The following is a 23,963-nucleotide window of genomic DNA, read 5'->3' on the forward strand; positions in this document are numbered from 1 at the left end:
CTGGCTGACGGCTCTCGACGCTCATGGCTGGCTGACGGCTCTCGACGCTCATGGCTGGCTGACGGCTCTCGACGCTCATGGCTGGCTGACGGCTCTCGACGCTCATGGCTGGCTGACGGCTCTCAACGCTCATGGCTCTCTGACGGCTCTGGCTGCTCATGGCTCGCTGGCGGCTCTGGCAGATCCTGTCTGGTTGGCGGCTCTGGCAGATCCTGTCTGGTTGGCGGCTCTGGCAGATCCTGTCTGGTTGGCGGCTCTGGCAGATCCTGTCTGGCGGGCGGCTCTAGCGGCTCCTGTCTGGCGGGCGGCTCTAGCGGCTCCTGTCTGGCGTGCGGCTCTAGCGGCTCCTGTCTGGCGGACGGCTCTGTAGGCTCATGGCAGACGGGCGGCTTAGCAGGCTCATGGCAGACGGGCGGCTTTGCAGGCTCATTGCAGACGGATGGCTCAGACGGCGCTGGGGAGACGGATGGCTCAGATGGCGCTGGGGAGACGGATGGCTCAGATGGCGCTGGGGAGACGGATGGCTCAGATGGCGCTGGTGAGACGGATGGCTCTGGCCGGATACGGCGCACTGTAGACCTGGTGCGTGGTGCCGGAACTGGAGGCACCGGGCTAAGGATAAGCACCTTCCTACTAGTGCGGAGAGCAGGGACAGGGCACACTGTACTCTCAAAGCCCACTCTATAACTGATGCGAGGTACCGGCACTGGTGACACCGGGCTGAGGACAAGCACATCAGGATTAGTAGGGGGAGAAGATACAGTGTGTACAGGGCTCTGGAGACGCACAGGAGGCTTTGTGCGTGGTGCCGGAACTGGAGGCACCGAACTGGATACACGCACTACAGAGAGAGTGCGTGGAGGAGGAACTGGGCTCAGGAGACGCACTGGTAGCCTAGTGCGTAGTGTAGGCACTGTAGGTACTAGGCTGGGGCGGGGAGGTGGCGCCGGAAATACCGGACCGTGGAGGCGTACTGGCACTCTTGAGCATTGAGCCTGCCCAACCCTACCTGGTTGAATGCTCCCGGTCACCCAACCAGTGCGGGGAGATGGAATAACCCGCACCGGCCTATGTAGGCGAACCGGGGAAACCATGCGTAAGGCAGGTGCCATGTATGCCGGCCCGAGGAGACGCACTGGAGACCAGACGCGTTGAGCCGGCCTCATGACACCTGGCTCAATACCCCATCTAGCCCTGCCAGTGCGGGGAGGTGGAATAACCCGCACTGGGCTATGCACTCGTACAGGAGACACCGTGCGATCTACTGCGTAACACGGCGCCTGCCCGTACTCCCGCTCTCCACGGTAAGCCTGGGAAGTGGGCGCAGGTCTCCTACCTGCCCTTGGCCCACTACCTCTTAGCCCCCCCCAAGAAATTTTTGGCTGTTACTTACGGGCTTTTTTGGCTTCCGTGCCAGACACGTTCCCTCATAACTCCAGTTCCTCTCTCCGGTAGCCTCTACTCTCCTCAGTGCCTCCAGCTCAGCTTTGGGACGGCGATATTCTCCCTGCTGTGCCCATGGACCTCTCCCGTCCAATATTTCGTCCCAAGTCCAGGAGTCCTTGTTGCCCTGTCGAGCTTTCCCTTGCCGCTTGGTCCTAATTTGGTGGGTGATTCTGTAAGGGCTGTCGCTCTCCTCTTCCTCAGATGAGGAGAGGAGAGAAGGATCATCAGACCAAAATGCAGCATTCGGGAAATAAGCCATCTCTTTATTTGAAAACGATGATGGCAACACGAAAAACAAAACACTTTCAAAATTACAAAACAAGAAAACGAAGTAGACGAAACCTGAACATAAACTTACATAACTAAACGTAACACTTACGGACAGGAAACAGACTACATCAAAATAAACGAACGAACAACCGAACAGTCCCGTATGGTGCAAAACATAACACAGATACGGAAGACAATCACCCACAAACAAACAGTGAGAACACCCTACCTAAATATGACTCTTAATTAGAGGAGAACGCAAAACACCTGCCTCTAATTAAGAGCCATACCAGGCAACCAAAACCAACATAGAAACAGATAACATAGACTGCCCACCCAAAACACATGCCCTGACCTAAACACATACAAAAACAACATAAAACAGGTCAGGACCGTTACAATCACGATAAAATACAGTTACCCGCTACCACTTATAGCGAGTATGACCGAGTCATTACACGGGGCACGCTTCTTCACAAAATTGGACCTCAGGAGCGCTTACAACCTGGTGCGTATCAAGGGGGGAGATGAGTGGAAGACAGCATTTAGCACCAGTTCTGGGCATTATGAGTACCTCGTCATGCCGTACGGGTTAATGAATGCTCCATCAGTCTTCCAATCCTTTGTGGATGAGATCTTTAGGGACCTGCACGGTCAGGGTGTAGTGGTGTATATAGATGACATTCTAATACATTCCGCTACACGCGCCGAGCATGTGTCCCTAGTGCGCAGGGTGCTTGGTCGACTGTTGGAGCATGACCTGTACGTCAAGGCTGAGAAATGTCTGTTCTTCCAACAGTCCATCTCCTTTCTAGGGTACCGCTTTTCAGCGTCAGGGGTAGAGATGGAGAATGACCGCATTTCAGCCGTGCGTAATTGGCCGACTCCAACCACGGTAAAGGAAGTGCAGCGGTTTTTAGGGTTTGCCAACTACTACCGGAGATTTATCGGGGTTTTGGTCAGGTAGCGGCTCCCATTACCTCACTGCTGAAGGGAGGACCGGTGCGACTGCAGTGGACAGCTGGAGCGGACAGGGCGTTTGGTCACCTGAAGGCTCTGTTTACCTCAGCTCCCGTGCTGGCTCATCCTGATCCTTCCTTAGCATTCATAGTTGAGGTGGACGCGTCCGAGGCGGGGATAGGGGCTGTGCTGTCTCAGCGCTCGGGTACGCCACTAAAACTCCGCCCCTGTGCATTCTTTTCGAAGAAGCTCAGCCCGGCGGAGCGAAACTATGATGTGGGGGACCGGAGTTGCTGGCTGTTGTCATGGCTCTGAAAGCGTGGAGACATTGGCTTGAGGGGGCAAGACACCCTTTTCTCATTTGGACTGACCACCGCAATCTGGAGTACACCCGGGCGGCGAGGAGAATGAACCCTCGCCAGGCAAGGTGGGCCATGTTTTTCACCCGTTTTGATTTCACCATTTCCTACAAACCAGGTTCCCAGAACGTTAAGGCAGACGCACTGTCCCGGCTGTATGATAGAGGAGAGGTCCTCAGATCCCACTCCCATCATTCCAGCCTCTCGCCTGGTGGCACCGGTGGTATGGGAGGTGGACGCGGACATCGAACGGGCGTCACGTTCAGAGCCCATTCCACCTGACTGTCCAGCTGGGCGTATGTACGTTCCGTTTGATGTCCGCGATCGTTTGATCTGTTGGGCTCATACGTCACCCTCCTCTGGTCATCCTGGTATCGGTCGGACGGTGCGCTGCCTTGCTGGGAAGTACTGGTGGCCCACTTTAGCTAAGGACGTGCGGGTTTATGTGTCCTCCTGTTCGGTATGTGCACAGTGCAAGGCACCTAGACATCTGCCCAGAGGGAAATTACAACCCCTTCCCGTTCCACAGCGACCGTGGTCACACCTATCGGTCGATTTTGTGACGGATCTTCCGCCGTCGCAGGGTAACACCACGATCCTGGTTGTTGTGGATCGGTTTTCTAAGTCCTGCCGTCTCCTTCCTTTGCCCGGTCTCCCTACGGCTCTACAAACTGCGGAGGCTCTGTTCACCCACGTATTCCGGCACTACGGGGTGCCTGAGGATATAGTTTCTGATCGGGGTCCCCAATTTACGTCTAGAGTCTGGAGGGCGTTTATGGAACGCCTGGGGATCTCGGTCAGCCTTACCTCAGGTTTCCACCCCGAGAGTAACGGGGAAAGAGTAAACCAGGATGTGGGTAGGTTTCTGAGGTCCTATTGCCAGGACCGGCCGGGGGAGTGGGCAGCTTACATCCCCTGGGCAGAGATGGCCCAAAACTCCCTCCGCCACTCCTCTACCAACCTATCACCGTTTCAGTGTGTGCTAGGTTACCAGCCGGTCCTGGCACCATGGCATCAGAGCCAGATTGAGGCTCCTGCGGTGGATGAATGGTTTCGGCACTCAGAGGAGACTTGGAACACTGCCCATGTGCGGTTACAACGGGCCATCAGGAGACAAAAGGCGAGTGCCGACCGCCACCGTAGTGAGGCCCCGGTGTATGCACCGGGGGATCGGGTCTGGCTCTCGACCCGAAACCTACCCCTTCACCTGCCCTGCCGGAAGCTGGGTCCGCGGTTTGTGGGGCCATTTAAAGTCCTGAGGAGACTGAACGAGGTTTGTTATAGGTTACAACTCCCCCCTGATTACCGTATTAATCGCTCGTTCCATGTGTCTCTCCTCAGGCCGGTGGTGGCTGGTCCACTCCAGCAGTCTGAGGTGCGGGAGGTCCCTCCGCCCCCTCTTGACATCGAGGGGGTCCCGGCGTATACCGTAAGGGCCATCATGGATTCTAGACGTCGGGCGAGGGGCCTTCAGTACCTCGTGGAGTGGGAGGGGTACGATCCGGAGGAGAGATGCTGGGTACCGGTGGAGGACATTCTAGATCCATCCATGTTACAAGAGTTTCACCGTCTCCACCCGGATCGCCCTGCACCTCGCCCTCCGGGTCGTCCCCGAGGCCGGTGTCGTCGCGCTGCTGGAGCCGCACGTCAGGGGAGGGGTACTGTCACGACTTCCGCCGAAGTCGGCCCTTCTCCTTGTTCGGGTGGTGTTCGGCGGTCGACGTCACCTGCTTTCTAGTCACCATCGATCCATTTTTCAGTTTTGTTTTGTCTGTATTATACACACCTGGTTTCAATTCCCCCATGTTCCCTATTTAACCCTCTGGCTTTCATTTCTGTTTTGTCCGTGATTGTTTGTGCGTTAGGTGTTGTAGTTGATACGTGTATGTATCTGTTTATTTTCCATTTGTGGAATTGTGCATTTATTTTGAGTAAAACACTGGTTTCGCTCAACACCTGTGTCCTGCGTTTGACTCCAAATATTCTCCGCTCACAACCCTGACACTGATGGCATCCCATTCTTGCATAATCAATGGTTTGAGTTTGTCAGAATTTGTGGGTATTTGTTTGTCCACCCGCCTCTTGAGGATTGACCACAAGTTCTCAATGGGATTAAGGTCTGGGGAGTTTCCTGGCCATGGACCCAAAATATCGATGTTTTGTTCTCCGAGCCACTTAGTTATCACTTTTGCCTTATGGCAAGGTGCTCCATTATGCTGGAAAAGGCATTGTTCGTCACCAAACTGTTCCTGGATGGTTGGGAGAAGTTGCTCTCGGAGGATGTGTTGGTACCATTCTTTATTCATGGATGTGTTCTTAGACAAAATTGTGAGCCACTCCCTTGGCTGAGAAGCAACCCCACACATGAATGGTCTCAGGATGCTTTACTTTTGGCATGACACAGGACTGATGGTTGTGCTCACCTTGTCTTCTCCGGACAAGCTTTTTTCCGGATGACCCAAACAATCGGAGAGGGGATTCATCAGAGAAAATGACTTTACTCCAGTCCTCAGCAGTCCAATCTCTGTACCTTTTGCAGAATATCAGTCTGTCCCTGATGTTTTTCCTTGAGAGAAGTGGCTTCTTTGCTGCCCTTCTTGACACCAGGCCATCCTCCAAAAGTCTTCACCTCACTGTGCGTGCAGATGCACTCACACCTGCCTGCTGCTACTCACACCTGTGTTAACGAGAGAATCACTGACATGATGTTAGCTGGTCCTTTTGTGGCAGGGCGGAAATGCAGTGGAAATGTTTTGGGGGGATTCAGTTCATTTGCATGGCAAAGAGGGACTTTGCAATTCATCTGATCACTCTTCATAGCATTCTGGAGTATATGCAAATTGCCATCATACAAACTGAGGCAGCAGACTTTGTGAAAATTAATATTTGTGTCATTCTCAAAACATTTGGCCACGACTGTAGACCTTACAGTGAAATGCTTAAACTTTCTTTGTAATACATCAAATGTTGATGCATTGCAACTATTATAATAGTATAATTCAGTTAAGTCATCATACAATTGACTATTGGGTTCTCAAGGTGACTTGATACAGTATTATATTTCCTTTCCACAGTTAGTTCCTTTCCATTACCTGCCACGCCCTGAGTAGCAGTAAGGATGCCAGGTGGCCAGTACCAGATGTCCTCCAGGAGGCCTCGCCCCAGCCTCTATAGCCTGTCAGTCAGAGGAGGGGGCCGACCCTCCCCAACGCCTCACCCCCCTGAAAAGGCTCACCACCGAAATGTGTCAGGATGAGCGGACCATCAAGGAGCTGATCATGGGCCGTAGGATTGGCTTCTACAAGGTCCGTGTTGAGATCGGATCTGGAACCTTTTCCCGCGTCAAAATGGCCTTCCACATCCTCACCAAAGGTAAAGGTCACACTGCTGACCATACAGAACTTCATCAACAACTTTGATAAATGTATCATCCATGTAATGATGATAACAGCAAAGCAATTCATTAGTGTGACTGTGAAACCACCACAGTAAAGCATGTTGAAACTGAACTGAGGAAAACACCTGTCTCAAGTTGTCAAACATCTGACTCTCTCCTTCTCACCCCCAGATAAGGTGGCCATCAAGGTGTTGCATAAGACGCGGCTGGATGTTCAGGTCCAGAGGCTACTCTCTGGGGAGATCTCCTGTATGGAGGCCCTGCAGCATGCCAATGTTGTGTGTCTTTTTTTTTTAATTATTTTTTTATCCCATTTTCCCCCCAATTTTCGTGGTATCCAATCGCTAGTAATTACTACCTTGTCTCATCGCTACAACTCCCGTACGGGCTCGGGAGAGACGAAGGTCGAAAGCCATGCGTCCTCCGAAGCACAACCCAACCAGCCGTACTGCTTCTTAACACAGCGCGCCTCCAACCCGGAAGCCAGCCGCACCAATGTGTCGGAGGAAACACCGTGTACCTGGCCCCCTTGGCTGGCGCGCACTGCGCCCGGCCCGCCACAGGAGTCGCTGGAGCGCGATGAGACAAGGATATCCCTACCGGCCAAACCCTCCCTACCCCGGACGACGCTATGCCAATTGTGCGTCGCCCCACGGACCTCCCGGTCGCGGCCGGCTGCGACAGAGCCTGGGCGCGAACCCAGAGACTCTGGTGGCGCAGTTAGCACTGCGATGCAGTGCCCTAGACCACTGCGCCACCCGGGAGGCATGTTGTGCGTCTTTACGAGGTGGTGTAGTCACACAGCCGCCTCTACCTGGTGATGGAGTACGCTGGGGGAGGGGACCTCCATACACACATCTGCTCCGATGGTAGGCTGTCAGAAGCAGAGGCCAAGATCACCTTTGCACAAATCCTGTCCGCCATCAAACACATGGTCAGTAATATTCAATTTAATTCACATATAGGATCAGCAATATGATCACAGGTCTTAATAAAGTCCAGTACAGAATTAATATAAAATATATTATTTCAGTCAATGTGAATAGTCAAATTATTTCATATAGTGTGTCAATTGTTTGTGTTTGCAGCATGACAAAAACATCATCCACCGGGACCTGAAGGCAGAAAATGTACTGTACACCTGTAATGGCTGTGTGAAGGTGGCTGACTTTGGCTTCAGCACCAAGGTCATCACCCGCAGCGACATCCTGGACACCTTCTGTGGTTCTCCCCCTTACGCTGCGCCTGAACTCTTCAGGGACGAGTGCTACGCGGGGCCACCAGTGGACGTGTGAGCCATGGCCGTCCTGCTCTTCTTCATGGTGACCGGCACCATGCCCTTCCAGGCTGACACCATGGGCAAGCTGAGGCTCGCCGTTATAGAAGGGGTCTACACCCTCCCGCCCTGGGTACCAGGCCCGTGCCAGCGGCTGATTCGGGGCATCCTTAAGCCTGTGCCAGCGGATCGCTATGCGGTGGACCAGATGTTGGGCTGTGACTGGTTGCTCCCTGTGGAGTACCCGTGGACAGTGGTGCCACCGGTCCCCCTCAACCCTCTGCGCCTGGCAGATGCAGAGTCTGGGGAGCTGGATGATGATGAGGCGGAGATCAGGGCCTCCCTGGAGGAGCTGGGTGTCAACGTGGAACATATACGCAACAACCAGGGCAAGGGCAGCCGCAGACCCATCACCGGACTTTACCGCATCCTATTACACCGCGCCCAGAAGAGGCGTGGCGCCGAGACTGTGCCTGTGATATGAGGGTTGGTCAAGGACCCTAATAGAGAGGGCCTCCTGGCCTACAGAGGTCTGATGCACTCCTCCAAGTTATGTGTCCTTCAGTAAGTGACCAGCCTGGACATGGGTCCTTATATAAGCCTGCTTTAATCCATTGAACATTCACTCAGCATCATACAGCCACAAATGTTCTATTGAACTTGAATACGGACATTTGTGGTAACACACAGGTACTGAAACATTGGCCTGAAGGACTGATGTCTCTTTTTTATCAACTCAGCATTGCTTATTCTCTTTTTCTATGATTTACTATTGTCTACTGTACACTGCTGTGTTATATTTCTTATATTGCAATTGCACTGTTGCTGAAGGGTTTGCAAGTAAAGCATTTCACTGTTTTGTGAAATTTGTGTTCTGTGCACATGACGAATAAGCTTTGATTTGAAGTAAGATTGTTATAATACAATAATATATGACATTTAGCACACACTTTTATCCAAAGCGACTTACAGTCATGCGTGCATATATTTTTCACGTAAGCCTATGGGTTGTCCCGGGAACCAAACCCACTATCCTGGTGTTGCAAGCCCCATGTAAGATATGAAATAGGGGTATAAATGTTCCTGATGAAATGAGCCCCATCAAAGTGACTTTAAAAAGCAACCTTATGTGATATGTATACTTTTATTCATAGCACAATAGACTGCATGAAATATGAAGAATGTGCTGAAAGAGTATTGCTTAAAGACACTCCTTGGTTGTTTGCGGAGATCATAGATAGTCTCTGAAATCCAGAGGATTTTTTTGTCATTGCGATTTTTTGTTTAATCTGAGAGATTGATTTTGCACAGGTGCTTGTCTCTGTATTATATTTGACCATCAAATTGAACTTCTACCATTGTGAATTTATTAACCCTTGAATACCTAAATATTTTCGATATATAGTACTATAAAGACCCAATTGACATTCATGCAGGCTTGTTTTGTTAATCTGAAACAGGTGGTTTTCAAATATAGGATAATGCCTATGCAATCAAATTTAGGGCTACTATCCAGCCGCTTTGTATGAAGTGCTTCCAAAAGCCAATGTCCTGCTCGACCCCATGTAAACAAAAGCCCACACCATCTGGCAGAGCAACTGATGATAGCCAGGCCCTATCCAAGCCCCCAAACCAGTCAATTCCAGCCCCCTTTGCACTCAAACTACCCTCGACTCCTCCTCCATCCGACCCCCAACTGCAGAGAGCGGCAGATGGCGCAACGTTGCTATGGAGACATCTGCCAGTCCAGCGACGTTCATACAATAGACCCTCTGTGTGGACCGCTGGGTGTGACAGCAGAGCGCGCGCAGCTATTGTGCGCCCCTATACACATGCAGATCAGCCGAGAGGAGACGGATGGAATACAGAATTTTACTGAAGGGATAACAGTGAGCAGATGATAGACTTTAGCGCTTGCTATGCAAATTTGCTCGAAACCTTTGTCAACCCAATAATCTCCCCACATTCTGCCTTCATAAGTAGGTCTACCCTCCAAACTTAATAAAGAAATTGAAAACACATGACAAAAAATATAATATGCAGTTTTATTAGGTTATTGTTTTTTTTTTTTCATAAACATTTCTTAAGTTAAACATTGAAAGAATTATAAATCAATGTCTTATTTTTCATTTTAAACATAATGAAATGTTCTTAAGTATAAACAGTGAGAACATTATAAGTTAATTTCTTTTTTTCTTTTTTTGACAAAGTTAATAAACACATTCTAAAGTGAAACCTTTAGAGCATTATAAGTTGCCCAATGTATTAAATGTGTATTGGTTTTGACAGCGTTAAACGTTCTAAAGTCAAAACTTTAGAGCATTAGGCCTAGGAGTTAATACTTTTTCTTATCTTTTTAAAAGGCTATTCTTTTTTGCCATGATTACATTTCTAAAGTGAAACCTTTAGAGAATTAAGACAATTCTGGAAAGTGGGAAACATTTCGCTGAATGCAACGGTTGTTATTGCTGCTCAGCAAGAAGACATTTTAAAAGTCCCTTTTTAAGAACGCTTCTTCTTGGCACCGCTTCTTCACCTACTGCGCGTGCTTCAACGTGCGACGTTTGCTCTTTGGACCACAAGATGCAGAACTCGCTTCTCCTTTCTCTCCAAACCTCATCCGCACAAAGAATGAGGGCCATCTTTGTCACTCTCGTGGCATACCTGACCTCATTCACATAAAGAATGGAAGTCATCTTGGTATGGACGGGACAAGAGACAACGAATCGCGGGGGCCACTCGGGCCGGCCACGGGCTGCCTGGATCGGAATCCTCCTCAGGAGTATCCAGGGATGAGAAACAGTGTCATCCTGTAAACGGATGAGTATTTCCTTATAGGTTGAAGGTTTACAGCATCTCAAGAGAGAAGAATCAAGTTCCAGATCAGCGCTCAAGAAGGGTGATCTCAGGAACCCAGTCGTTCAGACTGCGGCTCTCCTCACAGAACAGGTGCAGCTTCTCCAGAGCAGCGTCCTCCCAAGAACCATCAGCTGGGTTCTGTTGACAAACAAAAGGCGAAAGGAACATTAGTCACATGGACACAATGAGCAGTTCATAACATTCTATATTATTCAATGTTTGAATTAAATCACTTTGAGTTGTAATATAACATACCGTGATAAGACAGCAGTGGGCATCTTCAAGCTGGCCAGTCTTGTCACCAACAATCTCAGCCAGGCGCTGCATGTCGTTCACTCTGACGATGCTGATGTCGTTGTCAAAGCAGAAAGACTGGATGAGGGTGAAGTGGATCTGGAGAGCAATGTCACACTCCCACTCCTCATCGGTGGCCAGAATGCAGAAAGACACGCTGTCTGGGTCACTGCAAAGAAAAAATAGAAGCACCATAAGTATATGCAAAATGACTTCAAAATGATTAAAACATAGATAGAAATTATAAGTTTTACATGAGCATTTCAAGAAACTCATACTTACACATTCATAACTTTAGCAGACTCGTAGACACCAACCGTCAGGCAGTCATTTTCTTTAGCAGAGAGCAAAACTTCCTCTAGTGCTTTGCCGGTGCACTGGGCACGCTCAGCGAACTTCTGGATCAGAACTTCCTCAAGAGTCATGATGATGCAGAATATTTCAAAAGGAACTTCGTGAGTGAGAGGTACTGTAGTCGGAGGATAAATCCGAAAAGATTTGGTGAGTCTGAAGGGACTGTGCTGCGTTTTAATACCCTTGGGCTCGTGGCCCCTGTAAATACACAGCGCTCTGATTGGTTGACCTGAATGGTGCATTGGTATGCTAATGTAATTGTCCCACTCTAGCTCATGGCAGATTGATAGGGGTCATTACGGCACGTCTTTTTCTGTGCAAGGCATGCTCTCCAACCGAAAATAAATAATGTTGCATTACGTTCATATGCATTTATAATATTTATACTTTTCTACATGTTTAACTAGAAAAAATAGAGATTTGGGCTGTCATATTTTGCATTGCAAATTTACGTGAGTTTTTATAGTTTCAAATGCCGCACTGATGCCAATGGCCTCGAGATATGCTTTAGGGTCATGATCATTTATCAAATCAGACTATTCCCTACTGAAACTAAACATCCAAAGAAGGGCAATTGATTAATCAAACTGCGTAAAGGGCTTAAAAGTGCCCGAATTGTCTCTGATTAAGATTATGTAGGCTAAATTTCAGTTTTAGGTGAAGGTGCATAACATGGTGAAAATAAAGTGAATAAGACGCACCATCCCCCCTTTGGAGGAGGCAGGTGGCAATCTGTAGAACCTGATCAAAAACGGCCCCTATTGTGTCCGCAGAAACTCCTATTATCGCGCTCTCCATACAAATGCAAATTAACCGCGCGTGCCAGGACACCGTGTGTGCCTCACATTATGCACTGCTGGCCTATACTGACCACGTGATCGACATCAGCGGTCCGAACTCTGCATGGTTTTATTTATTTATTTTTGACACATGGACCAATGAAGATCCATGCTTTTCCATAAAAGTAAAAGTTGAGCAAGCCTATGTCCAAATCCAGATATTGCACACCTTATTAATGATCCTTTATTAGAATATAGCTGTCAACAGGTAGCCTAAGTTTAAAGAAACACATACACCTTACAGGCATATTTCAAGCCACTGCATTTGGACATGGGCACAGTTTTGCCCACTTTTATCTACTTTGGTGACATTTAAGGTGCATAAAATAATCTAGAATTGGCTTGAGTAATTCTATAATTCTAGAGGGTCGGTGATTGACTCAGCGCCATTGTTTGATGGATAGCAGCGCAGCAGATGGAGGACCGCTATGAAGACACCCCCTGTCACCCTGGCTGACCCCGACCCCGAGGCGCGCTGCTCCTGTTGTCCGCGAGTCTTTACATTCACTGGACGAACAAATCTGTTGTCTGAGTTTTGATCCAATTTAAATGTGAATAAGACGAGCGTATGGTCAAAAAATGAGGCCACGAGCCTAAATTGCAGCTCAGGGTTGAATCTTTCCGAAATGTTTGGAATAAAAACAAAAATATGCCTTTTTGATCAAAGAAGGTTATTTTGCTACAAAACAAACTAATTGATTGTGGCAATCATTGGTTTATTATCAGGCAATCATTAGTTGAGAAGTTTAAATGGCTGATGCACGACAACAACCCATAGCTTGCATAGGTTAATGCGCAACAGTTTACAAACATTACAGATTGAGTTCCTTGAATCAGAGTTCGATTCATCTGATAGCTGCTCAAAGACTAGACTCTTTTTTTGGAAGGATCAACTCAGCATGGCAACAGGCCAGGCGCGTGGAAGTCGATATGCAACGCATTGTTCTTGAAGTAGCACATCTGTCGGACGGGGTCCCCCTCCCCAGTAGCGCTTGACAGGTGTTCCTGGCTCAAGTCATGGCTTGCTCGGACGAATGACATGCTGCACGTTGAGCCATGACTCAAGACTTATTTGTGCAGAAGCAAATTAGCCAAAGCACACAACCAGACCAATCATACTTTCCATTAGCAAATAGCAAACAACGTTCTATTAATTTAGTGGTGGCTGACTGCTGGTAGCAATCATGTTGGTTCTTAGTAGCCTATAATAAATAATCAAATGGGGCATGCAAGATTAAGTTGGGTTTGTAACTTGCATGTTGAAACACTGTGGTCACAATGTAGGATGCTTTGTGTATACAATGCAATACAATAATATTGGAAGCTATGAGACTATATTACAACAGAACGACTTGATTAGTGTAGTGTTGGCTGGCTACACAGTTGTCTTTGCTATCTTTGATTTGTTTGATCTTAGCTAGCTACTTAGCTGGCTACATAGCCGTCTTTGTATCAAAGATAATTGTGTAGTTATCGAGGTTCGCTGAGTTTCACTAGCCAGGTATTCTCGTCCTAACGTAACGTAGTCAACCCTGCTAGCTAGCCAGCTAGCCACCGATTAGCAGCACTGTAGAAACGATTACCTTTACAACGGAACGACTTGATTTGTGTAGTGTTAGCTAGCTACATAGTTTTCTTTGCTATCTTTGTATCTAAGATAATTGTGTAGCTTTGAGTAATTATCGGTTAGCTAGCCAGCTATTTTCGCCTGCCGCGCTGCCGTCCTCCTACCTAGCCAACACTGCTAGCTAACACTGCTAGCTAGCCAACTTCTACCGAATAGCAGCACTGTAGAAACTTACATTACAACGGAACGACTTGATTAGCGTAGTGTTAGCTAGTTGTCTTTGCTGTCCTTGTATCCATGATAATTGTGTAGTTTAGAGAAATTTAGAGAAATTGTCGAGGTCACCTAGCCAGCTTCACTTTCAACAACGCAGCCACTGCTAGCCAGGCTACTTCACCAGCCAGCAGTACTATATCATTTTAGTCAATCAGATCTTTTATTTTACTTTTATTTTTTGCAACGTAAGCTTAACTTTCTGAACATTCGAGACGTGTAGCCCACTTGTCATTCTAATCTCCTTTGCTTTAGCGTAGCCTCTTCTGTAGCCTGTCAACTATGTGTCTGTCTATCCCTGTTCTCTCCTCTCTGCACAGACCATACAAACGCTTCACACCGCGTGGCCGCGCCCACCCTAACCTGGTGGTCCCAGCCCGCACGACCCACGTGGAGTTCCAGGTCTCCGGTAGCCTCTGGAACTGCCGATCCGCGGCCAACAAGGCAGAGCTCATCTCAGCCTATGCGTCCCTCCAGTCCCTCGACTTCTTGGCACTGACGGAAACATGGCTCACCACAGATAACACTGCTACTCCTACTGCTCTCTCTTCGTCTGCCCACGTGTTTTCGCACACCCCGAGAGCTTCTGGTCAGCGGGGTGGTGGCACCGGGATCCTCATCTCTCCCAAGTGGTCATTCTCTCTTTCTCCCCTTACCCATCTGTCTATCGCCTCCTTTGAATTCCATGCTGTCACAGTTACCAGCCCTTTCAAGCTTAACATCCTTATCATTTATCGCCCTCCAGGTTCCCTTGGAGAGTTCATCAATGAGCTTGATGCCTTGATAAGCTCCTTTCCTGAGGACGGCTCACCTCTCACAGTTCTGGGTGACTTTAACCTCCCCACGTCTACCTTTGACTCATTCCTCTCTGCCTCCTTCTTTCCACTCCTCTCCTCTTTTGACCTCACCCTCTCACCTTCCCCCCCTACTCACAAGGCAGGCAATACGCTTGACCTCATCTTTACTAGATGCTGTTCTTCCACTAACCTCATTGCAACTCCCCTCCAAGTCTCCGACCACTACCTTGTATCCTTTTCCCTCTCGCTCTCATCCAACACTTCCCACACTGCCCCTACTCGGATGGTATCGCGCCGTCCCAACCTTCGCTCTCTCTCCCCCGCTACTCTCTCCTCTTCCATCCTATCATCTCTTCCCTCTGCCCAAACCTTCTCCAACCTATCTCCTGATTCTGCCTCCTCAACCCTCCTCTCCTCCCTTTCTGCATCCTTTGACTCTCTATGTCCCCTATCCTCCAGGCCGGCTCGGTCCTCCCCTCCCGCTCCGTGGCTCGACGACTCATTGCGAGCTCACAGAACAGGGCTCCGGGCAGCCGAGCGGAAATGGAGGAAAACTCGGCTCCCTGCGGACCTGGCATCCTTTCACTCCCTCCTCTCTACATTTTCCTCTTCTGTCTCTGCTGCTAAAGCCACTTTCTACCAGTCTAAATTCCAAGCATCTGCCTCTAACCCTAGGAAGCTCTTTGCCACCTTCTCCTCCCTCCTGAATCCTCCCCCCCCCCCCCCCCCCCCCTCCCTCTCTGCAGACGACTTCGTCAACCATTTTGAAAAGAAGGTCGACGACATCCGATCCTCGTTTGCTAAGTCAAACGACACCGCTGGTTCTGCTCACACTGCCCTACCCTGTGCTTTGACCTCTTTCTCCCCTCTCTCTCCAGATGAAATCTCGCGTCTTGTGACGGCCGGCCGCCCAACAACCTGCCCGCTTGACCCTATCCCCTCCTCTCTTCTCCAGACCATTTCCGGAGACATTCTCCCTTACCTCACCTCGCTCATCAACTCATCCTTGACCGCTGGCTACGTCCCTTCCGTCTTCAAGAGAGCGAGAGTTGCACCCCTTCTGAAAAAACCTACACTCGATCCCTCCGATGTCAACAACTATAGACCAGTATCCCTTCTTTCTTTTCTCTCCAAAACTCTTGAACGTGCCGTCCTTGGCCAGCTCTCCTGCTATCTCTCTCAGAATGACCTTCTTGATCCAAATCAGTCAGGTTTCAAGACTAGTCACTCAACTGAGACTGCTCTTCTCTGTATCACGGAGGCGCTCCGCACTGCTAAAGCTAACTCTCTCTCCTCTGCTCTCATCCTTCTAGACCTATCGGCTGCCTTCGATACTGTGAACCATCAGAGCCTCCTCTCCACCCTCTCCGAGTTGGGCATCTCCGGCGCGGCCCACGCTTGGATTGCGTCCTACCTGACAGGTCGCTCCTACCAGGTGGCGTGGCGAGAATCTGTCTCCTCACCTGGCGCTCTCACCACTGGTGTCCCCCAGGGCTCTGTTCTAGGCCCTCTCCTATTCTCGCTATACACCAAGTCACTTGGCTCTGTCATAACCTCACATGGTCTCTCCTATCACTGCTATGCAGACGACACACAATTAATCTTCTCCTTTCCCCCTTCTGATGACCAGGTGGCGAATCGCATCTCTGCATGTCTGGCAGACATATCAGTGTGGATGACGGATCACCACCTCAAGCTGAACCTCGGCAAGACGGAGCTGCTCTTCCTCCCGGGGAAGGACTGCCCGTTCCATGATCTCGCCATCACGGTTGACAACTCCATTGTGTCCTCCTCCCAGAGCGCTAAGAACCTTGGCGTGATCCTGGACAACACCCTGTCGTTCTCAACTAACATCAAGGCGGTGGCCCGTTCCTGTAGGTTCATGCTCTACAACATCCGCAGAGTACGACCCTGCCTCACACAGGAAGCGGCGCAGGTCCTAATCCAGGCACTTGTCATCTCCCGTCTGGATTACTGCAACTCGCTGTTGGCTGGGCTCCCTGCCTGTGCCATCAAACCCCTACAACTCATCCAGAACGCCGCAGCCCGTCTGGTGTTCAACCTTCCCAAGTTCTCTCACGTCACCCCGCTCCTCCGCTCTCTCCACTGGCTTCCAGTTGAAGCTCGCATCCGCTACAAGACCATGGTGCTTGCCTACGGAGCTGTGAGGGGAACGGCACCTCAGTACCTTCAGGCTCTGATCAGGCCCTACACCCAAACAAGGGCACTGCGTTCCTCCACCTCTGGCCTGCTCGCCTCCCTACCACTGAGGAAGTACAGTTCCCGCTCAGCCCAGTCAAAACTGTTCGCTGCTCTGGCACCCCAATGGTGGAACAAACTCCCTCACGACGCCAGAACAGCGGAGTCAATCACCACCTTCCGGAGACACCTGAAACCCCACCTCTTCAAGGAATACCTAGGATAAAGCAATCCTTCTGCCCCCCCCCCCCTTAAAAGATTTAGATGCACTATTGTAAAGTGGCTGTTCCACTGGATGTCATTAGGTGAATGCACCAATTTGTAAGTCGCTCTGGATAAGAGCGTCTGCTAAATGACTTAAATGTAATGTAAATGTAAATGTAATTACAATCTCCGAGCTATTGCGTTTGCCTCTGTGCTTTTTAAAATCAAATCATAATCAAATCAAATTTTATTGATCCATACACATATTTATCAGATGTTATTTCGGGTGTAGTGAAACGCTTGTGTTCCTAGCTCCAACAGTGCAGTAATATCTAACAATACACACCAATCTAAAAAAGAATGGAATTAAGAAATATATACATTTTAGGACACGCAATGTGGAGTCCCGATAATAAATATATATAGCCTACATGTGATATGATGTGTAGACATTGTTGACAGTATGTGCATAGAATATGTCTGTATTGCCTATCTGAAGAATATGTAGGACAGAACTGTATATGTACAGCAATAGTTGAATAGGATGTCCTTGACTAGAAAACAGTAGGCCTATATACATCAGAAATGGGTAAAACAGTATGTAAACATTATTAAAGGGACCAGTGTTCAATTATTAAAGTGTATATGTATGCAGGACAGCAGGCTCTAATGTGCAGGGTTGTAACCAGGTGGTAGCCGGCTAGTGACAGTGACTAAATTCAGGACAGGGTACTGCGTGGTGACCGGATAGTGGTGGCTATTTATCAGTCTGGTTATCTATTTAGTAACGCGCTCTAACAATTTCTTTTTTAGAGACAAACTTTTTATGTTGGCTATGCATAATAGCAGCAGCAAGTCATTATCCATTATGCATTGCGGGTACAGAATTATCTGTGCTTGTATCATGCAGCAGTAGCTTTCTTTGTTGACCCCTCACCTTCCCCCACAGACAGATGGGATCTTGTTGCTATGGAGAGAGATACAGGCATCTGCAGATGCCACGCGCCTGAAGTGAGCCCTGCAAAGCAGCGGCGCATGCCATAATCGGTTGCCAATAGAAACGTTGGGCCAATTCTGTTCTCCAATAAATGCCTACTCAGTTATCTGGATATTAAAGTAAGTAACACAATAATATTTTGCGTCTAAATAAATGTAGATTTCCAGAAATCTTTCTGACTACATAAAGTTGGTATATAAACATACTATTTTTGAATCATGAAGGGTGCATCAAAAAAACGGAACACATGTAGAAAGTAACGCTGTAGCGATATCTTTATGTAGTTTGGAAGCCCTTAGTGTTAAACCTGGATATGGTTGTGGATTTTACAGTAGGTTAATAATCTTATCATTCAAACCGACCCTGCACGAGTCTGAATTAATTAATCCAGTACATCGGATAAAGGTCAGGGAGTTTCGTATTTGATCCATTCAATCGAAACTGCCCTGTCCTTTCTTCAATAGTTTTGTCTATAGACACGCGCCTGCTAGGGGGGGGGGTCACTCGTGCGTTGTCGCCCAGCAGCCAATCACAGAACGCGTGTGTGCCAGGTCTTGCCTATAAATATTAGCTGTTTCTAACAAACAGCACAAACATACTGTACTTCTGTTTTATCCTCATCAACATCTTCTCAACTGAGCTCTACAAACTTAACTATCTATCTTCAAGATGGAAGCTATTGGCAAATCTTTGAAGGAAGCTCTCAAGTCTGCCCAGTGTGAGGATCGCCTCACTGTTGGTGTCTATGAGAGTGCCAAAATAATGAATGAGTAAGTATTTTATTTTGCTAAACGTGTGCTTTATTTATAATTTTCTTGACATTTACTCATTTACTGACACAATTGTGTTATTTTATGATAATATTGACTAATGAAAGTACATTTCTTCTATCTCAACAGTGACCCAGACAGCGTGTCTTTCTGCATTCTGGCCACCGATGAGGAGTGGGAGTGTGACATTGCTCTCCAGATCCACTTCACCCTCATCCAGTCTTTCTGCTTTGACAACGACATCAGCATCGTCAGAGTGAACGACATGCAGCGCCTGGCTGAGATTGTTGGTGACAAGACTGGCCAGCTTGAAGATGCCCACTGCTGTCTTATCACGGTATGTTATATTACAACTCAAAGTGATTTAATTCAAACATTGAATAATATAGAATGTTATGAACTGCTCATTGTGTCCATGTGACTAATGTTCCTTTCGCCTTTTGTTTGTCAACAGAACCCAGCTGATGGTTCTTGGGAGGACGCTGCTCTGGAGAAGCTGCACCTGTTCTGTGAGGAGAGCCGCAGTCTGAACGACTGGGTTCCTGAGATCACCCTTCTTGAGCGCTGATCTGGAACTTGATTCTTCTCTCTTGAGATGCTGTAAACCTTCAACCTATAAGGAAATACTCATCCGTTTACAGGATGACACTGTTTCTCATCCCTGGATACTCCTGAGGAGGATTCCGATCCAGGCAGCCCGTGGCCGGCCCGAGTGGCCCCCGCGATTCGTTGTCTCTTGTCCCGTCCATACCAAGATGACTTCCATTCTTTATGTGAATGAGGTCAGGTATGCCACGAGAGCAACAAAAATGGCCCTCATTCTTTGTGCGGATGAGGTTTGGAGAGAAAGGAGAAGCGAGCTCTGCATCTTGTGGTCCAAAGAGCAAACGTCTCACGTTGAAGCACGTGCAGTAGGAGAAGAAGCGGTGCCAAGAAGAAGCGTTCTTAAAAAGGGACTTTTAAAATGTCTTCTTGCTGAGCAGCAATAACAACCGTTGCATCAGCAATGTACTTCTCACTTTCCAGAATTGTCTTAATTCTCTAAAGGTTTCATTTTAGATGATTTAAATATGACAAAAACAAAAAACAGAAAGAAAACAAAAAAATGTACTAATACTCTAAAGGTTTAACTTTAGACCTTTAACATGAGATTTATTAACATTTTTATGAAAGATTATTTCAGTTGTTATTATCTAAAATGTTACAATATTGAGCTCCTGATTATGTCAACAACTAAAAAGAAAGATATATTACATTTGTTATAATTAATTAAAATGCCTTTATTTGTATGGCCTTCGTCGGGGAGTACAGAAAAAGGAGCTACAGTATTTATTTTTTTTATTTTATTTTACCGTTATTTTACCAGGTAAGTTGACTGAGAACACGTTCTCATTTGCAGCAACGACCTGGGGAATAGTTACAGGGGAGAGGAGGGGGATGAATGAGCCAATTGTAAACTGGGGACTTTTAGGTGACCATGATGGTTTGAGGGCCAGATTGGGAATTTAGCCAGGACACCGGGGTTAACACCCCTACTCTTACGATAAGTGCCATGGGATCTTTAATGACCTCAGAGAGTCAGGACACCCGTTTAACGTCCCATCCGAAAGACGGCACCCTACACAGGGCAGTGTCCCCAATCACTGCCCTGGGGCATTGGGATATTTTTTTTTTTTTAGACCAGAGGAAAGAGTGCCTCCTACTGGCCCTCCAACACCACTTCCAGCAGCATCTGGTCTCCCATCCAGGGACTGACCAGGACCAACCCTGCTTAGCTTCAGAAGCAAGCCGGCAGTGGTATGCAGGGTGGTATGCTGCTGTATTTCACCTTTTCATGTGTATATTATTGCTTACTAGGTGTGTCCAATTTGGTAACCACTCCCTCTTCTAATTAGGGCTAATTGGAAAAGCCTTTCAAAAGAGGACATTGTATTCTCCTTTTTCTGTACTCCCTGACGAAGGCCATGCAGCCCAAACGCGTCGGTTTTTAAACAACTTTGTTTCTATTGAACATGCCATACTAATAAAGGCATTTTAATTAATTATATGAAGAGTGCCTTGGTCCTCCTTTCTTTTTGATGACCAATTTACCCCTTTTACCAAAGAGCACCTTCTATCTACCAAAATATACTATAGTGTACCTTAGTAGCGCTTCCCTTCCTCTTCTTTCTATATTACATTTGTTGTTCTCTAAAATGTTTTACTGTTGAATTCTTGATTATGTCAAAAAATAAGAAAGAAGATACATGAATGAATACATTTGTTATTTTCTAAAGGTTTCGCTGTAGACATTACTTGTATGACAAAATGATGAATAAAAAGTTGAATGTAAATCTTGGGTCTTGAATGTTCTATACATACTAGACACACATTTAAGTGTGGTAACAAATCAGTCTCCCATCCAGCATTTGTAAATAAACATTAGCTCTTACACACTGTTTGGTGGTCTTACCAGTACCCAACACTTGTACATCCCATAGGCCTGATGTACTGTGGTCTATCCTAATTGCCACCTATCATCATGGCCTGTCATAGCCATGTGTGTGCAGTGTCGTTGTTTACAATCTACTGCCCCTGCAGGTCCATGTTTATTCTAACCTCTTGAAGCATCTACCTGTGAGAGGCATATCTGGCAGTGGTAGTATGTGTTTACAGCATCCCAGGTTCAGTTGAAGGGATCCCTATATGTTAGCCCTAACTTTCAGACCTCTCCTCCACCAACATACAGGTAGCTTCAGTGATGGGAAGTAGTGAACTACATGTTGTTCAACTAGTCGTTGAATTACATTTGGCTGTAGCTTGGTGGTAGTTGAACTAAATGGAAATCTTGGTAGTGTTTTCAGTAGTTCATTACTTTGTGCCAATGTAGCGGTGTAGCTAACTACCGGAACTACCATATACTTTTCTTTGCAAAAAGAACAGAAAATATGGGTAAAGTAGGCAAGATTTCCGTTCTTTTTTTGTTTTGTTGTTAACATCTAACTCCAGAGTGAGCTGCTCTTGCATTTTGTAGTCTGACATTTCAGATTTAAATAAAAATGTTCAAAAAGTAGTTTGGATTTAGTGAACTATTTATACAAATAAACTTTAGTTAAGTAAACTATATGTTTATTAAGGGTAGCTTTAGTGTAGCGTAACTTCTTCCAGTGTGATGTAAACTATATTTTCAGAGTAGCTTCCCCAACACTGAAGAGCTTGAGCCTGTGCCTTAAGACCCACAACCACACACAGCGTAGCAGCATATACAGTATAGCAGTACAGGAGAACAATTGGAGTTTCTGTCCACTAATCAAATGACAGGTAACCAGAGTGATTGATCATTAATACATTGATTATATATTGTCACTTGATGTCCTTAGCCACTTAAGAGTTGAGATATGGTTGAATGCCTTAATCATTGTCTCATATGGTAATTAGGCACATCTATTTACATTGAATGCATCATCAAATTTCCTGACAGTGTTTAATGATGATGGTGCATAGCATTCACACCTACTTCCAATTGCATGTTGCAGCAGGATTAGGATTATAGTTATTTTGGTGCTGTGAACTAGAGTTTGCACCTGATTCTAACTTCTATGGTCAAGGTGTGTTTAGGTGTTGTGCCTCTAATCAGTCCTGTGAGTACAGACTGCTGCATGAGGTAGCTTTCAATTTTGGGGAAGCTACTCTTGAAATAAAGTTTACCAAGCTACCAATTTCTTAACGTTGGAAGTAATTTAGCCTATTAAACTCAAAAACTGTTTAAAGTGAGAATTAGGCAGGTCTGAGGCTGAAAAAGAAAGGAAATCTTGCCTACTTTATGCGTATTTTCTGTTATTTTTGCAAAAAAAATGTAGACTGTAGTTAGCTACACTGCTACACGGCAACAACTACTGAAAACACTACCAATATTTCCGTTTAGTTCAACTACTACCAAATGTAATTACATGTAGTTCACTACTCCCCATCACTGGTAGATTTAGAGGCAGTGGATGGAGGATAGTGGTGTTGCTAAATGTCTTTTGAAGATTAATCCAGATCACTACTTTTTTTGTGCGCTGCCTCATGAGTCTCACCGGTCATAGCTGTGACACTTCCTGGGATTGAACCCGGGGTTGTAGTGACACCTCACATACTGTGACACAGTGCTTTAGACCGCTGCGCCACTCGGGAGGCCGGGTTCTACTTTTGTACTGGAGTGTTGATGTGTGGTAGAGGAACCTTTGGTTGTTATTAGCTGACTTATCTATTGAGTTCACTCCTGACCTATGTATCAGTTGGCTGCCGCCTGCACCACAAAAAGAGATGTGCAGTCCATGTGGTGTGTCTGCTTGAAACATTCAGTTGCCACTCTCAAATAAGGAGCAAAATATCTTACGGGTGTTTTATGCAATAGTATAAGAGTGACTGAGTAGCTTACGGAAACACCTGAAGATGACATAGAATTACAAAACCACTCTTATATAGTCATTACTCCATCCACAGGTTTGTATGTCACAGCTGAACAAAAGAAACAAGAAATACAGTGGGGCAAAAAAGTATTTAGTCAGCCACCAATTGTGCATGTTCTCCCACTTAAAAAGATGAGAGAGGCCTGTAATTTTCATCATAGGTACACTTCAACTATGACAGACAAAATTAGGAAAAAAAATCTAGAAAATCACATTGTTAGATTTTTAATGAATTTATTTGCAAATTATGTTGGAAAATAAGTATTTGGTCACCTACAAACAAGCAAGATTTCTGGCTCTCACAGACCTGTAACTTCTTCTTTAAGAGGCTCCTCTGTCCTCCACTCGTTACCTGTATTAATGGCACCTGTTTGAACTTGTTATCAGTATAAAAGACACCTGTCCACAACCTCAAACAGTCACACTCCAAACTCCACTATGGCCAAGACCAAAGAGCTGTCAAAGGACACAAGAAACAAAATTGTAGACCTGCACCAGGCTGGGAAGACTGAATCTGCAATAGGTAAGCAGCTTGGTTTGAAGAATTCAACTGTGGGAGCAATTATTAGGAAATGGAAGACATACAAGACCACTGATAATCTCCCTCGATCTGGGGCTCCACGCAAGATCTCACCCCGTGGGGTCAAAATGATCACATGAACGGTGAGC

At 47.0% G+C, this 23,963-nt stretch overlaps 2 protein-coding genes and 1 pseudogene across 3 annotated transcripts; 2 read left to right on the forward strand and 1 right to left on the reverse strand.

The window, feature by feature from the left end:
- The first annotated feature begins 6,153 nt into the window (after window positions 1-6,153).
- On the forward strand, window positions 6,154-9,037 carry LOC129818411 (serine/threonine-protein kinase NIM1-like; annotated as a pseudogene).
- A 697-nt stretch (window positions 9,038-9,734) lies between these two features.
- LOC129818409 (growth arrest and DNA damage-inducible protein GADD45 gamma-like) lies at window positions 9,735-11,458 on the reverse strand. The gene is made up of 3 exons (XM_055874256.1): window positions 11,144-11,458; window positions 10,823-11,030; window positions 9,735-10,705 (listed from the first exon to the last, which is right to left on the reverse strand). Exons 1-3 carry the CDS (start codon window positions 11,455-11,457, stop codon window positions 10,592-10,594), a joined length of 636 nt encoding a protein of 211 aa, XP_055730231.1. The 5' UTR covers window position 11,458; the 3' UTR covers window positions 9,735-10,591.
- LOC129818410 (growth arrest and DNA damage-inducible protein GADD45 gamma-like) lies at window positions 11,265-21,209 on the forward strand. Of its 2 annotated transcripts, XM_055874258.1 has the most exons (5): window positions 11,265-11,362; window positions 18,044-18,210; window positions 18,761-18,861; window positions 18,991-19,198; window positions 19,316-21,209. In XM_055874258.1, exons 3-5 carry the CDS (start codon window positions 18,761-18,763, stop codon window positions 19,427-19,429), a joined length of 423 nt encoding a protein of 140 aa, XP_055730233.1. In that variant the 5' UTR covers window positions 11,265-11,362; window positions 18,044-18,210; the 3' UTR covers window positions 19,430-21,209. The 2 variants fall into 2 exon arrangements, with proteins under 2 accessions (XP_055730233.1, XP_055730232.1); XM_055874257.1 differs by lacking the exons at window positions 11,265-11,362; window positions 18,044-18,210 and having other exon boundaries at window positions 18,232-18,861.
- Window positions 21,210-23,963: the final 2,754 nt, after the last annotated feature.

The sequence above is a fragment of the Salvelinus fontinalis genome, chromosome 21 (assembly GCF_029448725.1).
Source record: "Salvelinus fontinalis isolate EN_2023a chromosome 21, ASM2944872v1, whole genome shotgun sequence".
Taxonomy (NCBI): Eukaryota; Metazoa; Chordata; class Actinopteri; order Salmoniformes; family Salmonidae; genus Salvelinus; species Salvelinus fontinalis.

Bases quoted from the DNA above. Each gene is read 5' to 3' on its own strand.
- LOC129818409 (XM_055874256.1), bottom strand. From the start codon at position 11,457: ATGCACCATTCAGGTCAACCAATCAGAGCGCTGTGTATTTACAGGGGC. The intron at 11,031-11,143 runs GTAAGTATGAGT...TTTTCTTTGCAG, and splicing joins TCTGCTAAAGTTATGAATGT to TGACCCAGACAGCGTGTCTT. The intron at 10,706-10,822 runs GTATGTTATATT...GTTTGTCAACAG, and splicing joins CCCACTGCTGTCTTATCACG to AACCCAGCTGATGGTTCTTG.
- LOC129818410 (XM_055874258.1), top strand. From the start codon at position 18,761: ATGGAAGCTATTGGCAAATCTTTGAAGGAAGCTCTCAAGTCTGCCCAG. The intron at 18,862-18,990 runs GTAAGTATTTTA...CTATCTCAACAG, and splicing joins AGTGCCAAAATAATGAATGA to TGACCCAGACAGCGTGTCTT. The intron at 19,199-19,315 runs GTATGTTATATT...GTTTGTCAACAG, and splicing joins CCCACTGCTGTCTTATCACG to AACCCAGCTGATGGTTCTTG.